A 17,155-nucleotide genomic window follows, 5' to 3' on the forward strand; every position below is an offset into this window, starting at 1 on the left:
GCTTGCTTTCTTGCATCACATGCCACCATTACTACTACATGAAGTGATGATTTTTTTTATTGCAGGTAGTACTGTGTAGGTAAGATAATAAAAACTGATGTTTATTTAGAAGTGATATAAAAAGTTATATGAAGAAAAATGACTGATCTCTCTGAATTCCAAAGAAATCACATTGTTGGTGCATGTTTATCAGGGATTTCACTGATTAAAATTGCTTATTTGTTTAGTATATTCAGGGCAATTGTATCAAAAGTGATGTTTGCATTCACCAAGTATGGAAAAATTAAAATCTGATAGGATGAATTGTAGATAAAAATCAAAGTTGACTGATTGATACTGCCAGACATTGGAAAGGATTGTAGCCCAAAAACATAAAACTAAAACAAAATTTCAAAAATAACTCCATAACTGAAAAGTGGACCTAAGAATCCAGTATTTAGCCAATCAGTTTTGCAAGAACTTCATAAAGCTGATATTTAGGGCAGAGTATCTATTGCCAAGCCTCTCATTACTGATGGTGAGTTGGACACTTTGTGATTGGAAATGTCATATTTTCGGATGAAACGGCACTCACACTTTGCCCAACATCAGGGAGTTTAGATTTGGTGAATACCAAAGGAAGCACATCATCCTGACTGTCATGTGTCAACCATCAAACATGGAGGGGGAGGATCAACAATGGTTTGGCAGCAATACACTGAATGGGCAAATTACCGCCACTGATTACCTTGATATTCTGAGTGATCAGGTTTATCTCGTGGTGCAAACATTGTTTCCCACAAATGATGCCATGTTTCAAGATGCGTTTGCGGATGCTGAAATTAAGACTAAGCATCTGCAGTAGCCTGCATAATCACCCCGCTTCTTCCAGTCTCAGCCACAAACAAATTTCTGCCCTTAAGACACTGAAACGAGACTCATCCATCATCATCCTACCGACAGACAAAGGACGTCGAACAGTCGTAATGAGCCGCGCAGATTAAGAGACAAAAGCCTTGCTGCTCTTGCAGGACACTTCTGTTTAACAAGCGCTTAACCGTTCCCCCCATCAAAGCCTTGGAACGATGGGAGTTGAAAGTGAACATCCTCGTCAACAGTTGGCTCAAACAGAAGAAAATAACAGAATCAACACGTAATCACCTCTGTGCCTCCGGCTGCCAGATCCCACAATTCTACGGACTACCGAAAGTACACAAAGAAGGCACACCACTAAGACCCATCGTATCCTGTTGTGGCTCACCGAGTTACGAATTATCTAAGTTTGTCTCTAGGCTCCTTTCTCCCCTAGTAGACAAGACCACCAACACCGTCTCTGACAGTAGTGAGTTCATAGAAAGGATCTGTACCATATCCATCTCACAAGATCAATTTATGGCATCGTTTGATGTAGTTTCACTGTTTACCTCCATCCCAGTAGAACTTGCCATCACATGTGCAAAACAACTCTTAGATAGTGATGAAACCCTTGGCAACAGAACCAAACTAACACCAGACGATATCTCCACCGCCCTCAGACTGTGCTTAACAGGTGGTGCAATCATGTTTAACGACTCCATTTACCAGCAAATACACGGCACAGCCATGGGTTCCCCGGTTAGTTCGGTCATGGCAAACATCGTGATGGAGGAATTAGAGGGTCATGCATTTACAAACGTACCAGATCCCATTGCCTTTTGGTGTTGCTATGTGGACGATGTATTCGTAGTTATCCCCAGAAATTCGGGTGACCAAATCTTAGACCACCTCAACTCTCTGTCACCTTTCATAAAATTCACGATAGAGCTAGAGGCGAACAACACCATACCATACTTAGACACCCTTGTCCGGTGCGAGGGCACGTGCTTGAAGACAATAGTCCATCGTAAACCTATGTGTGCTGGCCAATTTACCAACTTCCGGTCAGCAAACACATGTAGCCATCTTCTTGCCACTGCACGAACCTTACTAACTCGCGCCTGGACACACTCTAGCCCTGTAAATGAGAGGTACACTAAAATTGCTAAAGTCAAGGCGGATCTTACGAGGTGTGGCTATCCCGTCAATACCCTTGACAGGTGTGACCTACAGACATGCGACCGCGTAGCGACCAACAGAAACATCCAAGGTGATGACTCAGCCATGAGCGCCTTTATCCCATACTACCCAAACCTATCACAACAGGTCTGTAGAATCTTAAAATCACATGGGATAGAGTGCGTACAACTCCCAGGCAGAAAATTACGATCCCTCATCTCTAAGGTAAAAACACCTGTCCCCACCCTACTATAGAGCGGATTGGTCTACCGCATCTCTTGCTGCCGTGACTGCACTAGCTGCTACATCGGGGAAACTGGAAGGCGGCTCGAAAAACGCCTTTCTGAACACAAAAGAGCAATCCACTTAGCGGATCTAGAGCACTCAGCTATTGCCGAACACATTTGGGCAACCCACCACGACATTAACCCACACCGCGATGTCGTGATTATGGATAAGTCCTGCCATTATTTGCACCGCACCTGGTTGGAGTCGTTAAACATCAAATGCTCCAATACCTCAGTGAACAGGAACAGTGGTTGTCAAGTCCACCCTATCACCGAAGCAACGATCCTGTCCATTGACAAACGCTGGCCACGTCCACATACATCACAGTCACAGGCTTCAACATCAATCAATTAGCCACACACTTCACGTACAAGATTGGCAGTACATGCCTCCATTCTAACTGTCATTTCATTTCAACGGAAGAAGGTTAACTAAACAGCCGAAAGCTTTTATTTGTATGTATCTATTCTAATATATGTATATTTCCTATTATTAAACCTGTCACAATCTATATTTTTGTATCCGTTTCGCTCTGAGCAACTGTAATTTAGTAATAATGGAACAGATAAATTTATTTTTATTTTTTACTTCATTTTTTAAGTGTAACCAATTATCAGTTTTAGCGATGAAATTTGCAGGCTTCATTGATTTTTCTTTAGATAATAACCTTTCATTTCACTTTGTCTTTTTTAACCTGTGCTATATAAAATGGATGCAAGTCCTGTTATGCCATAATATGAAATTTGCAGACAGGCTCAACACAATTAATTAGCTCAATTTTGAAAAGTTGAGAATGCATATTTATATATTTCGGTTTACTTTTTATTCATAAATTCACCCCAGGGGCTCACATCTGGTGAGTATGGGCTTGGCACACCCAGGGTCCTGAGCTGGATGGATATCATCATTCTTCTCTTCTTGGTGATTCCCTTCTCTCTCTCTCTCTCTGAGTAATTCATTTTTTTTTTAATTTTTTTTTTTTTTTTTTTTTTTTTTTTGGCTGGTGCAGCCAAAAAAAAAAATTATAAAAAATAATAAAAAAAATTATTATTATTAGCCATATGGTGCAAGGAAGCCTCAGGCTTCCTTGCACCATATGGCTAATAATAATAATTTAATTGAAATTGCAGTGTGCTATATTTATTTTTTTAATGTTTAAATATTAAATAGGTAGCTCAGCTTTCAAAATTTAAAGAAGGTGGAGGTTTGGGTATTAGCTTAGAGGGAACCGTAGATGTTGAGGATGGCAAAGAAGTAAGGCCTCATCACTATATAAGGTCTATACTTAATGATGGACCTGTAGGAATGAATGGCAAGTTGCAAAGTGGCGATGAACTGCTTGAAGTAAGTTATACAAAAAATATAATTTTTTTTTTTTTTTTTAGATATTTAAATTAAACTTAATTGTTACTTGTTTTGTATAATCATTGCATAACAGTGGCAAAATTACAAATTCTGCCCTTTAACAATCATGCAAAATCAGTGACCCCTCCCTTCATGCAGTGGTGGACACCTAGTTGTATGGCAGTTTTACCACTGCTGCAGAGAAAATTCTTCAGTAACTGGAATGTGTAGAATTTTAAAATTTAAAGAAGAGTCACAGTTTTTATTTTTATCTAAATATTTCGCTTCATATTACATGTTCTTTTAGTATACACGTAACGTTGGGTGGTATACGTAGGTAGATAGAATCAGCTAACCCTTAAAAAACAAAATCAAGACACATTCTTTCAGAATCATTACTGAACAAACAATGAAAAATATGTTGAAAACGTAATAAGAAAAATAGAGATACATACTGTGTGATTGAGATATGATACCCTATTAATGCTCAGGCATCAAATTGCAAGAGCTGATCAAAATGAGTTGCAAAAGCTGCAACTTATTTTGGAACCCCTCCCATTGTGCATAATTGCAATTTATGCAGAATGAGTGTGTTGTCAAAGGAGTTATGCAGTAACTATTTGGAATAGTTAAAATTTGTAAGGTGTAATTGTAATTTGTAAATTATAAAATGGACACAAAAGACAGTAATTTTTGATTGAAGTTATACTTGTTAAAAAAAACTTATTCTTTTATTTTATCTGTTTTTATCTCATTATGATGTAATAGTATTGCAGAATTTGAAATCTTACCTTGTCATATACGAACTTTGTGAATTGATAATTCTAAACATTTGGCCTTAGTTTTGGTTTGTAACAAAGCCATAAACCAAAATTAAACCAATTGTTTAGAATTTAGAAGTAAGCCAAAACTAAATTAGCCTAAAAATGAGTGTTTGAATTCTATCAGTACCTCACATTTTTTGTTCAGAACTTTCTGTTTTAATGCCTGTTTGAAGTGCACTTCAAAATCTTGCTTAAGATCTTTTTATATAGAAAGGTGCTCAGCAGAGAGCTAGTTGTCATCAGTTTCATATATAGAGAGGGTATCTGCTCTGGTGTGTTGTTCCACAGTGCAGTTAATGCTGCACTTTTGTAGATAGTCTTTGTATCCTGTGTCATTCAAAACAAGTTTATCATTGAGAGACAATAACAAGAGAAAATAACTTGAGGTTGGCTCATGGGTACAAGCCATTGGGTTCCACGTTGTACCTATGAGCTCAAAAAAAGTAGTGCACATCCATTTTTGCTGCCAGTGAAGCTATGCTCCAAATTAGTGGTGAACTAAATATTGGTGGATGGCATTATGTGGTTCTTTGGTTTCATATGAAACCATAAATTCCCTTTTTAGAACACACATCTAACAGCTGAGAAACACCTCTCAGCTAAAAACTAAACATTATACAGATATCTCAGCAGTTAAGTTGAAATGTCTGTATAATGGATTATACATAGCCTTAATAAGAGACAAACTTGATGTATGGGGCAACATTATACAGCACAATAAGACTGAGCATCTTCTACTTTCTTAATCTACTTTCATAAATTGACATTTGTTTCTGTGCACTGCATAGAAGCATAAATAAAGGAATAAATGGTGCATATACAAGAGCATATGAATCCCTGCTCTCTAGTAGAAGCATAGATGCTTCTACTAGAGAGCAGTTTGTATGCCATGCATGCAAACAAAAAGTATTGAGAATGTATATTTCAATAAACCATGCTGCATGGGAGAATTGTTACAATGTCAGGTGTGTTTACAGCTCATTCGATTTGTACTCTGTGTTTTATCTAAGTGTATACTTGTGATTCTTAAAATTTGATTATGTGCTAGAGTATAGAACAATACCTATGCTTTAAATTTTACGTGAATATACAAAAAAAAAAATAACAACAAACTTTATTAATTCAGGACACCAACATTTTGGAGTTCCAACAATGAGAATGCACAGGAGTGGTCCTGTCATTTTAAACTTGGGTGAATATCTGTCAAATGTAACTAGCATTCTGAACCTCTTTAGCCTGTAGAAGATATTAATTGGTAGTTGAAGTTTGTAATTTAACTTAATCCCATATCTTCAGCTGTTGTTGATCCATTGCAGGATGTGAAGGCCTCCTCAACACAGTTTCCATCAATTGTGTTCTTGTGCTTTCTGTTACCATTGTACACCAGAAATTTTCAGTTTCATTATCCACCTCTTCTGTGTTTTTTTTTTAACTTGACTTTTAGAGTCAAGCTTTATCCATTCCAGAATTCATTTGCACCATCTGTCATCAGTTTTTCTTGATATCTGACTTTCCCATTTCTGTTTTAAACAATTTTGTTCTATCAGGGAAGTCACAGACCTTGGTTTCTTTGTTGGCAAATCCATGTACATGACTTTGGTCTCTTTTGGTTATGTTCAAAATTTGTAACCAATATTCTGTGTGTGACGCTCAGTCTTTGTAAAGCTTTGGCATTCATTATCCATGTTTCACAACCATTTTGTTGGCGACAGAGTGGCAAGTTTGTCTTGAAGACTATATTAAGGTTTCCAAATGGTTGACATCTCAATTTTATGTGCCATTCAATTTCCATCATGTTGTTTCCATCTGTTGAAATTTCTTGTCCAAGGTAAACATACCTTTCCCCACTTCTTCTAGTCCATCAGCCATGGTTTTATTTGGTCTGGTAAATTTGTTGAATATAACCTGTGTTTTCTTGATATTAATCTTCAAACCAAACTTTTTGCTGTTGTGCTGCAGTTCTTCAATGTTCTGCTGCAATTCTTTTGGATCATTGGCAAAGAGAATGATATCATAAGTGATTCAGGCAGTCTCCATTTATCTTGAGTCCTATATTATCACAATTTAGCTTGCAAAAAATTTTGCTTTTAAACAGGCAGAAAATAGTTTTGGGGAGATTGTGTCTCCTTTTTGGACACCTTTTTCTATGTTTCTCTGAACTTTATCATTGTTGACCCATATTGATGCAGTGCCTTTTCATATATTGATTGGAGAATATTATTAGCATTAGCATTATTAGAGGCATTTGATGCAAGAAAGCAAGCTTATGCAGCATCAGCCAAAAAAAACCCCACTTCCACTTCACCCCTCTGTTCAAAATACCTGTCCAGCTGAGCCTTAAACTTATTTAGGCTATCAACTTCCACGACAAGGGATGGAAGTCTGTTCCACCAACCAACCACCCGCTGGCTAAAGGCAAATTTCCGCACATCTATCCTACATCTGTCTTTCCTCAATTTGAATTTATGCCCTCTCAGGTGATTATTCTGAGCGAGAGGAAGAATCCCATCAGCATTGAGCATGCTCAAACCATTCAAGGCTTTATACACCTCTATCAGATCACCTCGCTGGTGCCTAGTCTTCAGACACTGCAATTTGCAAAACTTAAGCCTTTCTTCGTAAGAGTATCCCTTTGTTCCATTCACTAATCTTGTTGCCTTTCTCTGTACTCGTTCAAGCAGCTCTACATCCTTCTTGAAATGAGGCCTCCAGACCTGTATACAGTACTCTCGGTGTGGCCTGACCATTTCCTTATACAAGGGAATAATCACCTCCTTATCCCTGCTAGAAAAATTCCTATATATCATTGATAATACACCATGAGCTACTCTTGCAGCCTGTCTGCACTGCTCAGAGAACTTCATATCTGCCTGCACAACCACCCCCAGGTCCCTTTCTTTCTCTACCACTGTCATGTAGTACCACAGAGTTGATACGTTGCTCTAGGGTTGCTGTTTCCCATGTGTAGTACTTTACATTTGTCAATGTTAAACTTCATTTGCCACCTCTCAGCCCATCTGCTCAACCTTTCCAGATCCTGTTGCAGCAGCATAGTTTCAGTAGTGTCCTTGACAACCCTGCCTACTTTTGTATCGTCTGCAAACTTGGACATTAAGCTTGATATACCATCATCAATATCATTTATGAATGCAGAAAACAATAATGGACCTAACACTGAGCCCTGAGGGACTCCACTAATAACATTAGTCCACGACGAGCAGTGTCCATTGATTACCACTCTCTGTCTTCTCCCCCTCAACCACCCCTTTATCCACAGCAGCAATTTGCCTCCAATGTCACACTGCTCCAATTTGTGCAGCAATCTTCCATGTGCAACAGTATCAAAAGCCTTTCTAAGATCCAAGTATATAATATCAAAGTTATTCCCTGCATCCAGTTCCTTTGTGACTGCATCATAGTATCCAATCAAATTGGTCAGGCAAGACTTCCAATTAACAAAACCATGCTGTGTCCGAGCTATAACTGAAGTCTTGTCTAAATGATCCTGCAGTGCTTCTTTAACTAGTGCCTCCATTAATTTTCCTGGAACAGAAGTTAAACTCACAGGTCTATAATTGCTTGTGTCATCCTCCTTTGTGAATTGGGGTCACATTTGCACATCTCCAGTCTGTGGGTACCTCCCCTGAGTCCAAGGAAGCTCTCATAATTATGGCTAAGGGTTTGCTTACTTCCTTTGCTGCCTCCTTTAATATAACTGGATAGATCCCATCCACCCCGGGTGCCTTTCTTGTGTTTATCTTCAACAATTTCTCCTCCACTTTATTCTCAGTTATTACAAGATTCTCTAGCGTACTGCTAGAGTTGAATACACCTCTGGCTTTCCCCTCGCTAAATAACTCCTCATGTGTGAATGTCGATGCAAAATATTCATTTAGTTTGTTAGCTACCTGAACAGGATCATCAACAGTTGACCCATCGATATCAAGTGGACCAATCTGATTCATCCCCTTCCTTCTAGAGTTTACATAAGTAAAGAACTCTTTGCTGTTTTTCTTTGCATCCCTTGCCAAAGATTTCTCGTAATCTGCCTTCGCCTGCCTAACCTCCTTTGTAACTTGGTTACAGATCAACTTGTATCTGTCATAGGCTTCTGAATCATGTGTTAATTTGTATGTATCCCATGCATGTTTCTTCTCTGCCATATGCCTCATCAGTTCATCTGACATCCATTTAGGCCTAAACCTTGAACAATATTTCTTAGTTGGTATGTAAAGCCTAGTAGCTTCCAAGATAAGTTCTTTGAATGCTTCCCATTTTGCATTTGCTGTTGGTAACATCATCAGTTGGTCCCACTGTATAGAATTTAAATACTGTCTCAGTCCATCGTAGTCGCCTTTACAAAAGCAATAACCCTTCCCTTAACCCCTTATGATAGTTACCTCTTTGAGTAAATCCCACTTCAGCACACTGTGATCACTGCCACCTAGTGGTTCATTTATCTGCAGATTCTTAATGCATGAAGAATCACTGCTGATAATCAAATCAAGAGTATTCCTCCCTCTAGTTGCCTCCCGAACATGCTGATGTAGAAAACAATCATCCAATAAATCAACAAAAGCCTTGCTAGTGTGTGAGTGACCAGCCCCCAAATTCCAGTCAGTATCTGGGAAATTAAAATCTCCCATTATAAGACTCTCTGATTTACTGGCCCACTCTATTTCCCTGTACAGTTTCTTATTGTACTCATCAGAGTCATTAGGCCTATAGCACACTCCTACTCTCAATTTTGATCTCCCAATGCTTATGTCACACCAAACTGACTCGACACTGCCCTGTCCAGCGATGTCCACTGGCTTCACTTCCTTGGATTTTATGTATTTCTTAACTAATAGCATAACCCCTCCTCCCTTCCTATCCAGTCTATCCTTTCTGTAGACGTTGTACTCCCCAAATTCCAGTTCTGCATTCCTTATATCTGTGTGACACCACGTCTCTGATATCCCAACAATATCTGCCTTTGATGTTTTGAGCAATACCTCAAATTCATCAAGTTTATTTACTAAACTCCTAGCATTGGTGTACACGCAAGTATACATGCACCTATTTCTATTCTTAGCTACCCTAACACAACCCATGTGTTTACTTGTACCGCAGTGACTCCCAGCAGTCTCTGAAATATCCTGCATCTTGTTTTTCAGACTTCTGCTCATTCCAATAGAAGCAGTGCAAGAATCTCTTTCTCCTCTGCCGGTGGCTACTGTTAATCTATTCGTCTTTGTCTCCCCCCCAAGCTAGCAGTTTTCCGACCCACCTAACACTGCCTCGATAGCATCAGCAAATATTCTTGCACCCTTTCTATTTAAGTGTATCCCATCCCTGTAGAAGCAATCTCTCCTGTTAACAAGTACAGTCCAGGCTGAAAAAAATTCTACCCCTTGAGCCTTGCACAATCTTTCCAGGGCCGAATTGATCGACAAGGCTCTCATCATATACTCCCTCCTATCGTGTCTGGGCAGAATTGCAGACACTTTCAAATTCAACCCTATTTCACGGCTTTTTTTCAACAGTGACCTGTACTTGTTAAGCAATTCTGCCGGTCTCCTACTCTTGATATCATTAGTGCCAACGTGTACAACTATATCACCTTTTGTGCCCTTAAAAGATGATATCTGCTCTACAACGTCATCAACCTTTGCCCCTGGCAGACATACCCTGGTCTTGTTCCACCTATCCTTTTTACAACGCATGTTCCCCATTTCCCTGACAATGGAGTCACCAACAACTACTAGTTCCTTTGGACCAGCACATTCTGCCTTGGGGGTTGCCGCTGTGTTGCGCGATGACCAAGCGCAAGCTCTGGTGTTGATGTGGGCAGCTGAGAGCTTGATGGGCCCCTCAATTTACTTCCTTCGAGGGCATCCACCCTGTCCTTCAAGCTCTCATATAGGCCCATAAGAACACTGAGTTGTTGCCTGATTTCGATACACTCCTTGAATCGTGTACACACAAAGACAATATCATGGCAATATCATGTCCCGTACCTGAATGCTCCACAAACATCATGCAAGCTGTGCATTTTAGAAGTGCATTTTAGCTGTGCATTATGTAAGCTCTGTCTACACCTTTGTTGATTAGAACATTGATTATTGTTTATTTTGTGACTTTTGAATGCTTTTTCATATTTGATGAAGCCTACACATAATCGAAGGTCGTATTCATTGTGCCAGTTCCTTAACTGGTTGCACTGTTTATATGTGATCCATTGTACTGAAGCCACTTCTGAAACCTGCTTGTTCTTTGGGTTATGATGCATCAAGTATTGAGCCTATTCTTCTTGAAAGTATCTTAGTGAAAACCTTGTAGACAACAGGCTTATTGGTTGGTAGTTTTTTGAATCTGCTTTGTCACCTTTTGTGTGTAGTAGGATGGCTTCTACATTTTTCCATGCTATAGGTACTTTGTTAAGTTGAAGACAGCTTGGCTAGAGCTTTATATTTCAGCTGGCCTTCAGCTTTCAACATTTCAATAGTGACTTTATCAGCCCTGTTATTTTGTCATTTTCATTGATTTTATAGCATCTTCTACCAAAATTTCTGGTACAGCTTCTGCATCTGGTGTTATATCCAGTTTATCCTTATAAAGATTTGAATAAAATTTTTCCACTTGTTTTAGTATTTGTTGTTGTGCCATCTGAAGCTTCAAAGCAAACATCTGGCTCTTGTTGCATAACCATTTTTTTTGTTTTGCTCTCTTTAGTCCTTGATTTTCTTCTATTGTTCTTCTGATAAGCTGCACATTTAATTTATGCATTTCTTATTTTATCTGCTTTCTTATGTTACCACTTTTCTTCATTTCTCGTTTCTTTTTATCATGGCAATTGTTTCTTTTGATACTCTGGTTGATTTTTTTAGTTTTACAGTAGGTGCAAGTGCATGGGTAGTGTCTATAATAGTCTCAGTGACTGTTATTATCAGTTTAAATATTTTATCAGGAAGGTCTTGTAGCACATGAAAACAATTTGAAAGTTCTAGATTTGATGATCTTTCGGTAGCTGGTTAGTGTTGATCTTCTTCATTTTGGTTAACTTAACCAATTTCTATCGTTCTTTCTTGCAATCAATGTTGATTTATTTTTGCTCCCACTAACGGATGGTCACTTCAAATGTTAAAATGGTTCAAGATTAAGCACTCAGTGAATTCATTTTATTGTTTGTCAGTATGAAGTCAATTTCACTAGTATTTCCAAGAGAGCTTTTCCATGTCCATTGTTGTTTTGCCCTTTTCTTGAAGAATGAGTTAATGATGAACCAATTTTGTTCCTCATATATAAACTCCCCCCCCCCCACACAATTGTAATCATATTAGAAATGTGCTAATTTGCAGTGACTATTTAGTTAATGAAGTTAAATTATAAATCTATTTAGATTTGTTATTAGTAGTAGCGCAAGGAAGAAAGTTCATACAGCATCAGCTAAAGGGGGAAAAAAAACAAAAACGTTTCACCTATCCATCCTCTCCAGTAGTTTGTCCAGTTCTTCCTTGAATTTATTCAAACTATCCACTTCCATAATAATGGATGGAAGCTTGTTTCAGAAATCAACCACCCATTGGCTGAAGGCAAAATTCCACACATCTGTTCTGCAACCACACATCTGTTCTGCAAATTCTTCCTCAATATGAACTTATATCCCCCCTCACATCCCATCAGTATTGAGTTTCCGCAAGTCATTCAAAACCTTAAACACCTCAAATTACCTTGCAGGTTCCTAGTCTCCAGATACTGCAATTTGCAGAACTGAAACCTTTCTTGATAAGACTACCCCTTTGTTTCCCTCACCAATCTCATTGCCCTTTTTCTTTACCCAGCCTAGCAGGCTTTATGTCCTTCCTAAAATGAGGCCTCCAGATATGCGTGCAGTATTCAAGATGCAGCCTGAACATTGCCTTATACAATGGGTATAATACCTCCTTATCCAAGCTAGCAAAATTTCTGTATATATATATTATCGACAAAACCCCATGACTGCCCTGGCAGACTGTCTGAACTACTCAAAGAACTTCATATCAGACTGCATAATAACCCCCAGGTTCTTCATATTCCACTACCCTGAGTGTTTGATTGATTGGGTAATTGTTGGCGCATCGGCTTCTGTGGCCATATTGCACCTCCCAAGGTTTTTTTTGCAGTACTTTGATCCAAGCCCGAGGCGGGAATCGAACCCGCGACCTTTGGGTTGCTGGGCAGGTACTTTACCCACTCGGCTAACCCGGTCGGCACCCTGAGTGTAATACCATACAGTTGGTATGGTACTCTGAGATTACTGCTACCCATATGCAGTACCTTGTGAATGCTAAACTTCAATTGCCATTTCTCAGTGATCTGCCTAATTTTTTCAATCTTGTTGCAGCAGCAGCAGCAGTATACCTTCATTATTGTCATTAACAGCCCTACCAACCTTTGTATCATGCAAACCTAGACATTACGTCTGATATACCTTCATTAATATCATTAATGAATAGAGAAAACAACAGCGGGTCCAGCACTGAACACTGTGGAATTCCACTAATAACATTAGTCCATGAAGAATGGAGTGCATTGATAACCACTCTCTGTTTCCTCCCACCAACCATCCCTTTATCCATAGCAGTAACTTGTCTTAATGCCACACTGCTCCAATTTGTACAGCAGTCTTTTATCTATATAATATCAGAGTAAAAACACCATAGACAACTCTTAAAGGAAAAACTATGATAGTAGTGTAAAAGGCATCATTTCAACTGTATCTCATATTGTGCTCTCCTTCACAAGTTATCATGAATTGCACTACCTGGAATAAGTAACGCTTCACTAATAGAGAAGAGAGAAGAAGGGCCGACCGGGCTAGCCAAGTGGGTAAAGTACCTGCCTGGCAACCCAAAGGTCGCGGGTTCGATTCCCACCTCGGGCTTGGATCAAAGTACTGCAAAAACCTTGGGAGGTGCAATATGGCCACAGAAGCCGATGCGCCAACAACTACCAAATCAAAAAAACTAATAGAGAAGACTATTGTTACTTATTCTCAGTGGTTACCACCACCCAGATGGACTGTTTCAAGGCTTGTTGGCCTTTCATCGTTGGGTGGACAGGCACCCTGGTATTGCAAACACGACAATCCAGTTGTGAAGATAATCCCACAACATGGAAGATGCCAATTGTGGGATTATCTTCACTAAACTAGACTAAATTAAACTAAAATTAAACTAAATTAAACTAAATAAAACTTCACTAAATTAAACTAAAGGATACAAAGGTTATATAACTGACATATAGGACAGAGAATTTCTGTAACAATTGCTAGCTATTCTTCAATGCATTCATGCTACAATTCCACCTCTTATCTTCACCAAATTGTAGGTCAAAAAAATGCATTGCTTTAATTCGAAACATGAAATATGTGGGTAAAAGGTATGCAGAATGAGTGAGAAACATGAGGGCAGGTAATGAATTACCATCGCTACCTATAGAATTTCCCTCCATTCTAGAAAACTTTATAATAACAATGGCTATATGGTTGAAAGCCTCAGACTATGGAAAATTTGCTAGATGAACAAGTTAGTGCAAAACATCATTTTATTTCATAGTAAATGACTGAGGTAGGTGAAATGGAATTGTTTTTGTTACATCTCATGTTGTAAGAATTCATATTGTTACATCTCATATTGTATTGACTACACTTCTTCTTCTTGCTCTGACTGCACTTCTTCAAGAAGAATCTCATTGTTCTTCTTTGCACATATTCTGACAAATCTGTGTCCTTCCAGATGGGGCTTCCTGACCTGTATGCAGTACTCAAGATTTGGCATGACCATTGCCTTGTACAATGGAATAACTATCTTTTTTATCCCTGCTAGCAAAATTCTAGTATACTCGTATGATTGACAAAATCTCATGAGCTGTCCTGGCAGTCTGTTTCCACTTTTCAGAGAACTTTATATCTGATTGCATAACTATCCCCAGGTCTTTTTCATTCTCCACTACGTTGAATACAGTAGCACACAGTTGGAACATTAATCTGGAATTACTACTACCCGTACAAACTACCTTGCATTTGTGAATGTTAAGCTTCAGTTGCCACTTCTCATTCCATCTGCCTAATTTTTGTCAATCTTGTTGCAGCCTCATACTGTGATTACTGTTGTTAACCACCTTACCAACCTTCATCTGGAAGCTTAGACATTAAGCTTGCTATTTCCTCATCAATATCAATATTACTGAAAACAACAGTGGGCCCCAGCACCGAACCCAGAGGGACACCACTAATAACATTAGTCCAATGAGAGCAGTGCCCATTGATAACCAACTTCTGTCTTTTACCGCTCAGCCACTCCTTTATTCTGAAGACAGAAGAGTTTACAGATTTTGTCAGCGATTGTGTACATAATGAAATTAAGGACAGCCAGAACTTGTACTGCAGTTTGTAATTGATGCAAATTGTGTGTTTATAGGCTGAAAACCATAGCCTCCCTACTTTGTGGCCACATACACTAATCGCTGCAACAACAACAACAACAAGAGTAGATGCATAACTGATGTGGTGGGGTTTGACAGTATGTACGCGTATGCATGTGTTTATATACAGGATGGTCCACTGCTGATATAAATATCTGTAGGTTTTGAAAAATAGTTTGTAATTTTTGTTTGTTTCAGAATAATTTGAACATAGGAAAAATGCCATGAGCTTTGTAACGAAGGAGAGGATTTAAATTGTAAAGTGGATTGTGAAATATGAAAATGCTGCAGATGTTTCATGCCAGTTGGTTAAATTCATTTAATAATTGCACTTATTTTTGTTTAAGTCCCCCCCCCTCCCCAACTTCATATCATTATTCCTTAGATCTTTGACTTGAAAATTAAATCATACAAGTCAGGGTTTGGTAATATTGTCACATCATTAAACAAGATTATTTTGTTAATTGAATATTTCTTCTGTAGGAAAAACTATTTTTCCAAATTTAGGTTCCATTAAATTATTCTTATTTTGTAAATATATGTGAATTTAAGCATATTTTTTTCCATTTAGAATTATCTACCCACATAATGTCTTTCACAGAATACAATTATATTATTCATATTATTATTAACCTTTCTAGGTGAATGGAAAAAAATTGCTTGGTTTAAATCATATAGCAGTTGTTGCTACACTAAAAGAATTGCCAATGCATGTTAGAATGGTATGTGCACGTCGATTACATCCTTCTGTAGATGACTTACCTCCGTCCTCATCATTAATTGCCTCTTCACTTCCTTATCCACTGTTTACAAATGTGGACTATGATGCAACGTTAGATTCGGAAGTATTAGATAAAACACCGTTTTCTGGACATTTTGGTGGCAGTCTTACATCATTAAACCCCATTTCTGAAAGGCTAGTCAAAGCAAAGTCAGATGGATCCTTGGCAATTGGTACATCTGCTTCATCTTCCCCACCCATAGAAACTGCTCTGTCAAAGCTCAAATCTCGCTCTCTTGAACCTTTAACAGGATTAGCAATGTGGAGTAGTGAGCCTCAAATTATAGAACTGATCAAAGGAGACAGGGGCCTTGGTTTCAGCATTCTAGACTATCAGGTAAGAAAATTTGTTTTGGTTATTATTGTAGTTTATTATTTCAGTATTATGGATAGGAAATGGTAATATTTATTGATTCATTCAAATTTCCAGTCACATTTCGAAAAGTATGGAAAAGTAACCTTATTCCTAGTTGTAGGTTACAAGACATTAGCATACAACCAAGCATAAACATATATGAGTACAGCCACTTCCTGACTTAAGTAATACCCGACTTACAGAAATTTGACTTTACGTAAGTTTTTGCTGACTGGTGTAAACTTAAAAAACAATCATGGAAACGTATTTTGCATCCCGTAGTAATAAATGGAGGTATCGTGAAAGTATCTTAATGGTGAACCCAATAATACATCACTGTTTTTTTTTTTTTTTTTTTTTTGGTAATTCGTTCCAAGACCTCGCAAGTTGAAATTTTCGCTATATACTAAGCTATTTATCTCTAAAAGGTCATTTTATAATGGAATTTGCACTACACTTTCATCATTATCATATGTTCCGTTATAAGAATCAATTTTGAATGCCTTCATGATATTTTTCTAAAACACATTTCTCAGATCACTACCATAAAGCAATTTGCACTTTCCGTTTTATTGGGTTAATGTTTCTGTTAATGTAATCTATTATAAACGGGTAGTAAACTCTATCTTATTGCATTTGCGATAATACTGATAAATGGAATTCCGTGGGTTTTTAAGTTAGGGTATTATGGTGAAATGAGTTCCCCTTCATTGAAGTCTTCAAATATATAAAAAAACAAAAATAAATTTTCAGAATATTCTCCTTATTACAATGATGAAGGGAAAGCGACCAACGGAAAGTGCAAGTGCTGGCAGTGCTAGGAAACGAAACGAAACAAAATTGATTTAGGAATGAAGATGATTAATTAAGAAGTACAAAGCAGGACAAAGGTTGTCATCTATTGCACAGAATTAGGTCTTGTTGCTTCAACAGTGAATACTATTTTAAGGGACAGTGCGTGTATAAAAGAACATGTTAAAGGATCAACCGGGGTATTTCACACTGGGGGTCAGTCCACCCCAACAGTGATCACAATGTATCGTTTAGATGCTATATCGAAGATGGAAAAGCTATTAATAATATGGATGGAAAATCAGATTC

General features: G+C 38.2%; 1 protein-coding gene across 1 annotated transcript in view; it reads left to right on the forward strand.

Annotated features, from left to right (window-relative positions):
* LOC150078990 (patj homolog) overlaps positions 1-17,155 on the forward strand; it is a 946,782-nt gene that overhangs the window by 578,572 nt on the left and 351,055 nt on the right. The window contains exons 14-15 of the mRNA XM_090382912.1: positions 3,472-3,645; positions 15,560-16,036. Of these exons, the coding sequence (XP_090239038.1) occupies positions 3,472-3,645; positions 15,560-16,036 (651 nt within the window). The remainder of the gene's footprint in view (positions 1-3,471; positions 3,646-15,559; positions 16,037-17,155) is intronic.

The sequence above is a fragment of the Mastigoproctus giganteus genome, chromosome 10 (assembly GCF_048544385.1).
Source record: "Mastigoproctus giganteus isolate SK-2022 chromosome 10, ASM4854438v1, whole genome shotgun sequence".
Taxonomy (NCBI): Eukaryota; Metazoa; Arthropoda; class Arachnida; order Uropygi; family Thelyphonidae; genus Mastigoproctus; species Mastigoproctus giganteus.